Source organism: Montipora capricornis, chromosome 1 (genome assembly GCF_036669925.1).
Source record: "Montipora capricornis isolate CH-2021 chromosome 1, ASM3666992v2, whole genome shotgun sequence".
NCBI lineage: Eukaryota > Metazoa > Cnidaria > Anthozoa > Scleractinia > Acroporidae > Montipora > Montipora capricornis.
The window spans coordinates 29,922,640-29,934,762 of NC_090883.1; the positions used below are offsets into that span (position 1 = coordinate 29,922,640).

Consider the following 12,123-nt stretch of genomic DNA (forward strand, 5'->3'; position numbering starts at 1 on the left):
TTTCTAACGGAGGGGACAAGTTCTCCAACCCACTTTACGTTAAGGGTACAGGTTGCTTTTTGAAGGTTCCATGCAAATTTCATTATGCGATGTCTAGGTTCATTATCAATATAATTATTATCAATATCAAGCTAGTTCCGAGGAGGTCCATCAGTAATATGGCTAAATCTACGTTTTCATCATTCACAACTGACGATGGATTTAAATTTTCAATAAACCTTTTTGCTGAATCTTCGTCTTCCGGGCGCAAAATTCACGTAACCGGCAAGTAGCATATGGTGATCCTATGACTCCACTGAAAAAATATTGCGCCTCGTAAACGCGGTGATCGAAGTATCGAAGTACATTTGTGCTATTAATTAACAATGTGAGAAACCGATTTTCTTGTAGTATTTATATATTATTTTAATGGGGAAAGAAAAGTGAGTCGTGTTCTAGCTACCAGTTCCGAACGATTTCATCATATAAAGGTTCAAATACAACAGTTGTCTACTGTTTATCCTGTGTTATCAGACAATGTCTGAAGATCTAGTCGCCAGTACTCAATTTTTGGTAGCATTGGCGACCAGTGAGTCGCAATTTCAAGCCCTGATAATTGAAGGAAAAACTGAAATTCCAACGTAGCTAATTCTGCAGTCCAGTCCGATTGAAAATATTGACTTAGTAACCCCCCAGGGTGAGAGTCAGTCTATTGTAGCAAGAAATCCTGGCGTCCTTGTTGAGAAAAGGTAAGATCAGGCGCGTAGCGTGGTTATTTTTTCAAGTACGCACAAGTACATATGATCTAGAAACCTAAGTAAACTAAGCGAAAAATACTGCGTTCTTTATTTCTTGTTCGAAGTAGTTGTGTGAATACAAGCAAAGTACAAAGCGTCTTGCCCTTATTTTGAGCAAACTTGGCGCAAACAAAACATTGTTTTGGTTGTGCTAGCGTGACTGGAATTGCCAACAACGTTCTTGGAACATCGCTCCTTTGTCAAGAACGTTCTTGGAACGTCGCTCCTTTGCAACTTCGCCTGTTTGTTGCACGCTGACCAAACAACACTGCATTGTTTAGTATACTAAGTGAGAACATGGTATAGCTTTTGTTTTAGTTTTTAGAATTTAATCGAAGTGGTGTTTTCATAAGGAAATCTTGGTTGCGTACAAAGTTAAAAATAGGAACAATTAGTATAAAACTTCAAAATTTTCTGGTGACTTCAAGTACGCACGTGCGTATTTGCGTATAGGACGCTACGCGCCTGAAGATTGCACTTTTAGTTTGAGAAATGAGGTCTTTGGTTAAAAAGAATCGATAAATTCGCGTAAAGCGAAGTTTTTATCTAAAGAAAGGTCGATCTTTTTATCAAAGCTGTCCGTGGTCGCGCGATCGACTAGTTGAGGTCACTGATAGCCTTGGTCTTTCATATACCGGATCCGAAATAATGTCCATAAAACAAACGGACATGCAAACATAACAATAGCTAATTATCAAGGCCTAATCGGAGTAACAATGGTTCTTTTGTCCTCAGCCATTTTATTCCGGTACCCTAAAACCTGACTTTGACGGCCGTTGGCAATAATCAGGATCGGACCGGATCGGACCGGATCGGACGGGACCGGATCAATAACACCAGACAACATGCTCAAATTCTGTGCCTTTCTCTCTTGTGTAGTAGTCTCCTCATTTATTGAGACTCATCAAAATGTTTTTTTTTTCAAAGGTGATTACAGATTCCGAAATGGAATTATGAAAGATAAGATGTGACGAATTGACTGCGTAGGCAACGGTCTTCTTTTTAAAAAATGACGACAATTCTTTACTTTACCCCAGTCCCTTCTAATTGCACAATAGCCTGATTTAGCAACAGAATGGGAATGTCAGTTGATGATGGCGTGCGCAGCAAAATATCCATATTAGGTCATATTAGTCGAGTAGAATCCCATCTATTCTGCAGGCTTTCCTTTTGTCAACTGACATCCCTTTCTGTTGCTAGATCAGGCTATTGTGCAATTGTCAGGGACTGGGGTAAAGTAAAAAATTGTCGTCAGTTTTCATGTTTGAAGAAGAAGACTTTTGGGCACTGAGTCAATTCGCTTATTGACGTCAATTCATCACATTGTATCTTTCATAATTCCGCTTCAGAATCTGTAATCAACTCTGAAAAAAAAAAACATTTTGACGAGTCTCAATAAATGAGGAGACGGCTACACAAGAGAGGAAGGCACAGAATTCGACTTTGTTATTGACTTTGTTATTGATTCGGTCAGTGTTTTGTCAATTTGATCCGATCCGATCCAGTCCTATCGGGGTTTTGCCAACAGCCGACTTTAACAGTTTCTTTCTTGCTAAATGTTCGCTACCAGTAGCATAAGTCTCAAGTCAAGCCTTGAGCAGGTGACTCATCAGGATTTTATTTATGTTGATTATTGAAAAACGGAGTCTTTGAATCATTTCAAAGGACAACCTTTGTAAGAAAAAAAGCAATATTCACCTCTGCAAGCGGCCATTACTAGCTATAAAAATGGATTATCACCGATTCCCAGGATTAAACAAGGCAATAGTGGAAGTGTTCTGATCCAGCCACATTTCATTTAAGTGTTATAATGCACTTGTGACAAGATTGCCCGATGGAGGGGACCCCGGGCTGATCTGGGGAAGTTTGCTAAACGGGCATTTTAAGTAAAGGTTCTAATGTTTTCCCAGTTGTTGGAAATTTTTGTCAAAGGCTCCCAGAGAAGCCAAGAGAGTATTACTTAACAGTATATTGACTAGGAACAAACCTAATTTCATATAACAATTGCTAACTATGGTATCGTGTTTTGTTTTATTATTTGGTTACTTGTTTTCATGCATTGTTACATGAAGTAGTTTTGAATGCAAAACGAATATGGCGACCAACCGATGAAGTCTTGTGGACAAAACTAGTGTAAATGAAAGTGTTGAAAGTGAATGCAAATTTGGTTTGTTTCTAGTCAATAAACAACAACAACAACAATAATAATAATAATAATAATAATAATAATATTAATGAAAATAATAAACAGTGGTAATTCCCATTGTTGTAGGTGCCTTGGGAGTTATTAAGGAAGGCTCTAAAAAACAGCTACTAGTATGCGAAATCCCAGGCGATAACAACATGCATGAAATCCAGAAAACAGCACTTTTGGAAACAGTACGCATTCTGAGAAAGGTCCTCTCAATCAAGTAAATAGAACAAACACTCCTCTAGTGTCTTAGAACCATACTTTGGTTTTGTCCCTAGTAGGCAAATGCAGACAAACTGAAGTAATAATGATAATGATAAGAGTGAGCTAAATGCTGCCAACAGGGATTGAGGCTATGAACACCCTTGTTACCCCTGTAGTTACATATAGTCTGAACATCATAAGATGAAACGAATGAAATTAAGAAGTTAGACAGGAAAACTACTTATATGAATGTATCATGCAAAGGCAGATGAAGAAAGAGTGTACCTACCCAGAACATCCAGGGGAAGAAACCTTACTCATATAGAAACTGCCTATAAAACAGTTACCGGTACTGTGGGATTGGAGGCACTATAGGAGATATACCTATCATTTAAAAATGATTTTAAAAACTTGCATCACTGTCTTTTGCCAGAATTTGCCTGAAAGATTTTCGTGTGTTAGACTGTAGATGTTTATTTTCATTTGGTCTCCACTTTCAGAAAAATTGAGTCATACAGCTGAACTTTGAGTAGTGACTGGTTTGAACTTTATTACGAGGGCAGCTTACTTAGGTAGGCATCTCTAGGCAAGTAGTAGTCTGATTTTCCTCTCCCAGTGAAACCACAATTGGCTTGATTTGCTTAAACTTCAAATTCATGTGATTTGATTTGATTTAGTGTTCTCAATTGTTAGAGCACATGCAAATAGCTAGATGAGAAAGGAACTTACATGTTTAGTTACCAATAGTGTTAAAACTTTAAAAAATTCATTAATAATTCATCAACCTAACAGCCTATCAAAACACCGATAAAACATCACTCGTATGAGCTTTAATTATATCCTGATAAAACACTCCTCGTTAGTATTCTTTATATAAAGAATACTAATAAGGCATAGCTTGTTTTTCTTGTATGCTATTATTCACCTCTCACAATTTGAACCATTGTTTTGAGCCCAGAGAGACACGCTCTTTGTGGAATGTCTTTTAAGCCGTTCAAAAAACTCGCAGCGCTTGTTTTACCGCGTCTAAAAACACTCAGCTACGCCTCTTGCTTTTAAACCCCGGTAAAACACTGCTGCTCGTTTTTTAAACATTACATTATTATTATCAATTAAGTCAAGCTTACTGGGTCAAAGACTATTAACAGAGAGCTTAAGAGTAGAGCAGTAATCACTCCGCCGACTGCTCAGTTAAGCTTTTTAATTAATTATCAATTCCCGTGTGACGTCTTGGATTTAGCCTGCGAATTTCAGCGACAAAGTTCTGAATAAAGCCTGGTTTTCACTAGCCACGCAAGCACAAGCACAAGCATAGGAGCACTTATTTCACCGTGAAAATGGGGTTGACAGCCCCACCAGATTCCAAAGAAATTTGGTCACGAACTGGATGTTTCGTTTGTGGTCCGAATTTCAGCTCCACCATGCTTTGTAAAACATAAAGTTTCTGCCTTCATTATATTATGGAAAGGAAAACAGGGTTGCACATTGTCAATAACTCTAAGGACCAACAAAGGCTACCAAATGTTCTAAATATCGTTCTGAAAATTACTCTTCATTTTCGTCTGTTTTTAGTGCTAACTGAGATCTTGCCTCAACTAAGATGCCACGGCCGGTTTTGCACAAGAAGAGCTGTGCTGTCAACAAGAATTCCCGGTGCAAAGAAGGGAGGAGTTGTGGTTGGAAACAAAACAATGTAACAAGACACCAAAGGGACCATACTGGAGAGAGGCCTAGTAAATACAAGCAAGATGGCAAGTGCATTGATGAACCTAAGAAATCACGTGGACATGAAAGATATCGTAGTGGAAAAAAGCCTTATGAATGCGAACAGAGTGGCAAACAGTTTGGTAAAGCAGGATCTCTAAAAAGACATATGGCAATCCACACTGGAGAAAAGCCTTATGAATGCAAACAGTGTGGAAAGTGTTTCAGTCAAGGACAAAGTTTAAGGAGACATGAAAGAACACATTCTGGAGAAAAGCCTTATGAGTGCAAACAGTGTGGCAAGTGTTTCAGTCGAGGAGGAGATTTAAGGATTCATGAAAGAACACATACTGGAGAAAAGCCTTATAAATGCAAACAGTGTGGAAAGTGTTTCAGTCAAGGACAAACTTTAAGGATTCATGAAAGAACACATACTGGAGAAAAGCCTTATGAGTGCAAACAGTGTGGAAAGTGTTTCAGTCGAGGAGGAGATTTAAGGATTCATGAAAGAACACATACTGGAGAAAAGCCTTATGAATGCAAACAGTGTGGAAAGTGTTTCAGTCAAGCACAAAATTTAAGGAGACATGAAAGAACACATACTGGAGAAAAGCCTTATAATTGCAAACAGTGTGGAAAGTGTTTCAGTCGAGGAGGAGATTTAAGGATTCATGAAAGAACACATACTGGAGAAAAGCCTTATGAATGCAAACAGTGTGGAAAGTGTTTCAGTCAAGCACAAAATTTAAGGAGACATGAAAGAACACATACTGGAGAAAAGCCGTATGAGTGCAAACAGTGTGGCAAGTGTTTTGGCCGAGCCATTTCTCTAAGGAGACATGAAAAAACCCACACTGGAGAGTCGATAAAAGAACGTGGTTTAAACCAGGATGAAAAGCATAGTTGTTGGATTTGCCAGGAGGAGTTGAGCAGCGAGCCTGTTCTTCTTGAACATTACCAAAATCATATGAAGTTGGAGGAGCCTTCGATCTGAATTGGTTTGGTGGCCAACCGAATTTAAAATTGATCAAGGATGGAATTATCTCAATGAAATGATTGTATAAGAGGGCTTGAATGCTCGGTGCTCTGACCTCAACTTTGAAGCTTTCGTTGGGCATTGCTACCCTTGCATCATTCAAACTGATTGTTAGAGGTTGAATTTGGATTGTAAAAGCTATGATTTTTGTATGTACCAGTTGAAACTACTTGCACTCTTCTCGTATAGGTAGTTACGATCTCCAAACTATTTCTTGTTATAGGAAAGGTCTGCTTTTTCCATTCCCTTTCAGGTGAATAAATTCACTGTTATCGCACGATTTCAAGTTCTTTGCCCCTCCTTCATGTCTTTGTTTGCAGTTCTTAGTTTTTTTTTTTTATGGCATTCAGTCTCTGCCTCTTGTTAGTGGAATAACAACACTACATACTAAGTGAACCGAAATGATTAAAACTTGTTTTGCATTCGTGAAGTTTTCTTAATTGTGTTAACTCCTCATCTGTGTTTTTCGAATTTCACTTTGGAGTTTATGTTATGTATACATACGGCAACTTAAGGTCTGAGTACGAAAAGCCAGCAGAAATTGTTTTATTACACTTATGGGAACATCCCGGCTTGTTACATTAATGTTGTTGTTATCCAATACTTTTATCATTGTATCCAGACGATATTCGCAAGAATGAAATTTTCAGTGTGAGGGTGGAGAGGATAGAGACAGTTAATTCATCGCCCAAATGTTGTGTATTGAAAAAAATGAGAAACAACACGAACGACAATAAAAGATATTGTTCATTTTCCATAAACGAATTGTTTCTTTTCAAATGTTGATTTGCGAGTACTTCAATGTGCTGCATTCGAAATCCTTAAATTTCTACAGCGGTCGGATCTGCCTTCCCGATCTGGAGGTTTGTAGCACGCCAGGAGGCTTTGTGCTAAGAGGAGATGAGCTTCGGTGACCGTTAGTCTGCGTTTCTTAGTGATGTTGTGCAACCTTTGGGAGGGGTTGCGTGGTGGTGCATTTAGTGTGGGCGTTAAAAATCTTGGCAAACATGTTCTTTTTAAAACATGCTACAGAACCTAGTTTCCTAATTTCAGTTGGTATACTATTCCACAGTCTTGTTGCCGAAACAGCGAAAGAGCGTCCACTCTCTGTTTCTCTTATATATTTAGACAAACAGCATTTATGCTTGACTATCTAGTGTTGCGGGAGTGTCGCTCATTATTCAAAATTAAGTGTTCATTTAGATAATTCGGCAAATGCCCATTAATTCGCTTATACATTATTAAGCATTTATCTATCTTATGCTGCTCATAAAATGGAATCCAACCTAGCTTGTTAAACAAAGCAACTGATGGTGTCATGCGATCGGGCATAAGAAATAACGCGTGCCGCACGTTTTTTTTTGCATCTTAAGACCCTATAAACCGACTCTTTATCACAATTTGCCCAAACAACATTAGCGTACGACATAACAGGGCGAATAATGCTATTATATAAAACTGAAAGTCGATGTTTAAGAGGTAGACAGGCTCGAATCTTACGCAGTATTGCGATTCTAGAGGCCCAACTTTTTACAAACTTTCTCAATATGTTCATTAAATGACAATTTGCTGTCAAATTTCTACGCCTAATAAGGTAGCACAGTCCACATTACTGAGCTGTTTTCCGTTTACGATAACATCTATGTCACTTCCATTAATGTTAGCTACACATCTTTTCCCAGTGATCGTGAGTACTTTAGTCTTGTCTTCATTTAATGGGAGCTTATTTGCTGAAGCCCATAATTGAATTTCAGAGACAGACTTATTTAGTGATGAACTTAAGGTGGCTAAGTTTTTTACATCCGCAAAAGCGGTGACAGTCGTATCGTCTGCGTAAAGGTCCAACTGAGCGGACTTGTATACAAGGGCAGATCGTTGATAAACAGATGAAAAATAAAGGACCTAAAATACTGCCCTGAGGGACTCCATGCAACATCAAAGCTTCGCTTGACTCACTCTTATTTACACGGACCACTTGCTTCCTATCCAACAAATAAGAGTGACACCAGGCAAGCTCCCGGTTAACTATACCATGCTTTTCCAACTTGTGCACAATAATAGCTTATGGTCCACCACGTCGAAAGCCTTTCGATAATCAACCAGGACCATGCCGCATACATGATTATTATCTAAGCCGAACAAAAGATCGTCAACTAACTTGATTAGAGCAGTCTCGGTACTGTACATCCTACGAAACCCAGACTGTCTAGAATACAACAAGTTATTATCCATAAGGAAAGCATATAGAGAGTTGTGCATATGACGTTCGATTACTTTTGACACCACCGGTAGCACAGAAATTGGGGCGATAATTAGAAGGATCACTGGCCGCACCTTGTTTGAACAGTTGTGTCACATTAGCGATTCCAACGAGTAGGAAACTTTCCTGTGGAAAACGACATGTTGATAAGCCTTGTTATGCTTGGAGCTAAAATAGGAGCGGCAATACGCAAAAACTGGCGCTCATTTTATCGATACCTGCAGCCTTATGAGGACTGATCCCCTTTATAAACTGAAGCACCTGAGCATTGGTTATGTCTGGAACAGAGAAAACCACATCCGGATCTTTGCAAGACTCAAAAAAGTTTACCAACGTGGACAAGTCTGATGGTGTGTTCCCCAGTCCAGATCTCAGATTATCAGCGATTAAGGAAAAATATAAATTAAACTGCTCCGCAATTTCTGCAGCATTTTCAACAGCCTTGCCATCCAACTGAAGCTTACTATTCCCTTTAATCTTTCCGGATCCTGACAATGCTTTTATCGAATTCTACGTTGCTTTAGGTTGTTTCGATTTTTCTTCGAATGCATTCTGTAAAACTCACGCTTTGCTGAACGTAAGGCAGAAACAACAGCCTTGTTCTCGCCTCTCGATAATTTGCCAATCAGAAGTATTGTCCGATTTCGTAGCCACCTTCAAGAAGTGATCACGAGAGTGCAATTTTTAATAACTGCATTGATCATCCAGGGGGGCTGAGTAGTGTGTTTGATTCGCTTTTCCCGCCAAGAAACAATGATCATCGAGGGCAAAATTAAAACATCTTCTCCCAGGCATAAACAACATCATCATCATATCTTCGAACACAAACGCTGTCTCCCATGGGATCTGCTCTAGTGTTCGCTTGAATTGATCATCATCAAAATATTTCATGTCACGGTACTTGATTCGAGAAGACCATCGCTGACCGACATGTTCTCTAACATTAAAGTAGCTTTGTACAGAAGAACACCACCTCGCGCACCCAGCCCGTGGGTCCGGGTATAATCAAGCAGTGGAAGGTCTATTACAAAAGGAAGTTGCTGCGGCATATCGTCAGTCAATTTGACGGAGAGCATTCTGCCAGTCAGATAGAGAAGTCTAATTAATGAGACATTAATGAGCAAACCAATGGCTATGCACGTGCGCTTTAAAATTTGTAAATTTCTTTCCCATTCTCTGCCAATCTGCAACGCGAAATGACTAAATCTCAAGTTCTAAGGAAGACGCAAGCCGACAGGGGCAAATCTTTGATTTTCTTTCTTAGTTTCAACACTCTTCCTCCCAATTCAGTTCCTGGATCGTTTGGATAGTCTGAGGAAGTTGAGCAAATTGGAATAATCACGAAACACTTAAAGAAACTCAAACTAGCAATCCAGTATTAAATGACGTTTTCGCGGTCGTCGACGTCTTAGATCTTAAGGTCCCTAGTGTTTCAGACATGTAGGTATGTACCCCTGAACCATGGGTTTGGATGACGACGATGACGATGATCCGTTTGCCGGTGAGGAGTTACTAGACCTTGAAGCCCTAGTACAGAAGATGTCCAAGAAAAAATATTGACGTTGTACCCTATGCTGCTATCGACGATGACACAGACGCATATCACCGTTTAGACCCTGCTCACCCTGACTGAAGGGAAACCCTACGAGATGAGGTTATCGCAACTCACACAAAAAAAAACAAGACAGAAATATAGATTGATTCGGACAGTGATGATGGCAGTGACGATGCTCCTTTACCAATCCCAGCAGCGCAAACAGAAAACGTTGTATATTTGCTTAATTTTAGCGTATGAGGTAATTATCTTTAAAATGTAATCACGTTAATCGGTCAAGTTTGGGCTTTTTCTCTGAAGCGACCACCACCTAGAAGCGATCACTTTGTCGTACTCCAAGAGTGGTCGCTTACCAGAGAGTTGACTGTACGTGATGTGGATTTCCGGTCGTTTCCGTCGTTGCCGAAGGCGAAAGTTGAGTTTATTTTAATTTTCTCGCCGTCAGAAATCCCGGATCTCGGAGCTTCAAAGTGTGACGATTTCCCGGATCCCGATTCGTAATAACGTTGAATCCCGCGTCAAGTCCCATAGATTTTTTAGAATCCGAATCCCGGGCTCCAAAAAGGCTAAATCCAGGATCCTGAAAATCGCGGCCTCCAAAAAGGCTAAATCCCAGGATCCTGAAAATCCTATTGGGGCCCCTTACGAAAGACTAAAATCGATATTCATCTTAAAGTATTTGACAATGAGAACAAAATGATGAAGCAACTGGAACGTAAATCTTTTGTCAAGTATTTTGCGGGTGTAATGATCGACAATAATCTTTCCTAGACATTTCATGTAGACTACATTGCCCTCAAAACTCCTCAAGACTCAGACATTTTGTAGCGACTTCTATTCTTTTCAATATTTATCGCTCTTAAATGCATCGATACATTTCTTCCGGACTACTGGCCTGGGGCCAGACTTAATGCTAATCTAAACATGCAAAATTTAAATCATCCAGAAGCGAGCCCAGTGTTTAAGACAAAATCCGATAGAAAGTCGAGCAATTTCAGCTTTTAGTGGACAAAAATCTGGTACCAGAATAATTTTAAGTATTTTACTGTCCTTTTTACATTTCCTGAAAGCTAAAGATATAAATATTTGCCTGAAATAACACCAAAAACAATTTCCCATGCGAACGAGAAAAAATAAATTTCACGTTCAGAGAAATTGTACAAACACAGGTAAATTTTCATCATTAGTTTCATTTCACCAGTACTTTCAAGTGTTTCTTACAAAGTTCAACAGTTGTTTTTGACGTTTGGTGTTGCTAGAAATGATTTTTTTTTTAAGAAGATATTTAAAACAGTCGTACAGAAGTTTGCAATACGATGTTTATAATCTTGGTACTAGACTTTTGTCCACTTGTTACTCGAAATTCTGGTGGATTCCGTCTTAATTAGCTTTAATTTACTTTAATTTGCAAGTAAAAAAAAAAGAGCATGCTATACCTTTATTCATACGTGCTAACATTCTTCCTGTGGAGATGCTCTCTATTACAAAGCTGTATCAACTCTAATGCATGATATCCATTGCAAACCTGCACCTACAAACTTGATAGACCTTTTTACTAACATTGATTCTATCCACTCCTGTAACACTCGATCAGCAGAAGCGGCAATTTTTATGAGAAATTTTCAAGGTTACATCAAAAGAGTCAATCCTCGCGGATTGGATGTAAAATATGGAATGAAGTTCCTCAATACTGACGAAAAAAAAGGAGATTTTTTCCTTTTAAAATTGTCTAAAACAAATATTACTGCGATTTTTAGAGCTTGAGGATTCTTATGTTCATCTTATTACCCTTATACAAAATTACGTCTTCTGGCTGAGTAGAAATATTCTACAGGCTAATTTATCAAACCTCAGGGGACATGAAAGAGTCCATATTGGAGAAAGCCCATATAAGTGTGAGCACTGTGGCAGGTGTTTTAGACAAGCTGGGCATCTAAAATTGCATCAAGAGAGTACATACTGGAGACAAGCCTTATCAATGTAAACATTGTGACAAGTTCTTTAGTCAAAGATAAAGTTTTAGGGAGCATGGAAAATTCCACACTGGGCAAAAGCCTAATAAATGCAACCACTGGAGCAAGTGCTTTGGTTACTTAGCAATTTTAAGAAGACATAGAATGATTCCTACCGGAGAAAAGCAAACAGTGTGACCAGTGTTTTAGACGACCAGGAGACCTGAGGAAATATCATGAAAGATCCATAGTGCGAGTAAGGTCTAATCAGTGCGAACACTGTGGGAAGTGTTTTCCTCAACCAGAAAAAGTCTAAGTTTTCATCGAAGAGTGCATACTGAGAGAGAGCCCTGTGAATGCAAACAGTGTGGCAAGTGTTTTAGTAGATTGTTCACTTTAAAGAACCATGAAATAGTCGACACTGGGCAGAAGCCTCTCAAATGCA

At 39.0% G+C, this 12,123-nt stretch overlaps 1 protein-coding gene across 1 annotated transcript; it reads left to right on the plus strand.

Moving 5' to 3' along the window:
* The first annotated feature begins 698 nt into the window (after nt 1-698).
* Nucleotides 699-6,181, plus strand: LOC138038312 (zinc finger protein 709-like). Its single transcript, XM_068884107.1, has 2 exons — nt 699-728; nt 4,744-6,181. The coding sequence occupies exon 2, from the start codon at nt 4,772-4,774 to the stop codon at nt 5,867-5,869; it is 1,098 nt and encodes a 365-aa protein (XP_068740208.1). The 5' UTR covers nt 699-728; nt 4,744-4,771; the 3' UTR covers nt 5,870-6,181.
* The last annotated feature ends 5,942 nt before the right edge of the window (nt 6,182-12,123 follow it).

What these genes read in the sequence shown, in the direction of transcription:
- LOC138038312 (XM_068884107.1), top strand. Translation starts at nt 4,772, where the DNA reads ATGCCACGGCCGGTTTTGCACAAGAAGAGCTGTGCTGTCAACAAGAAT.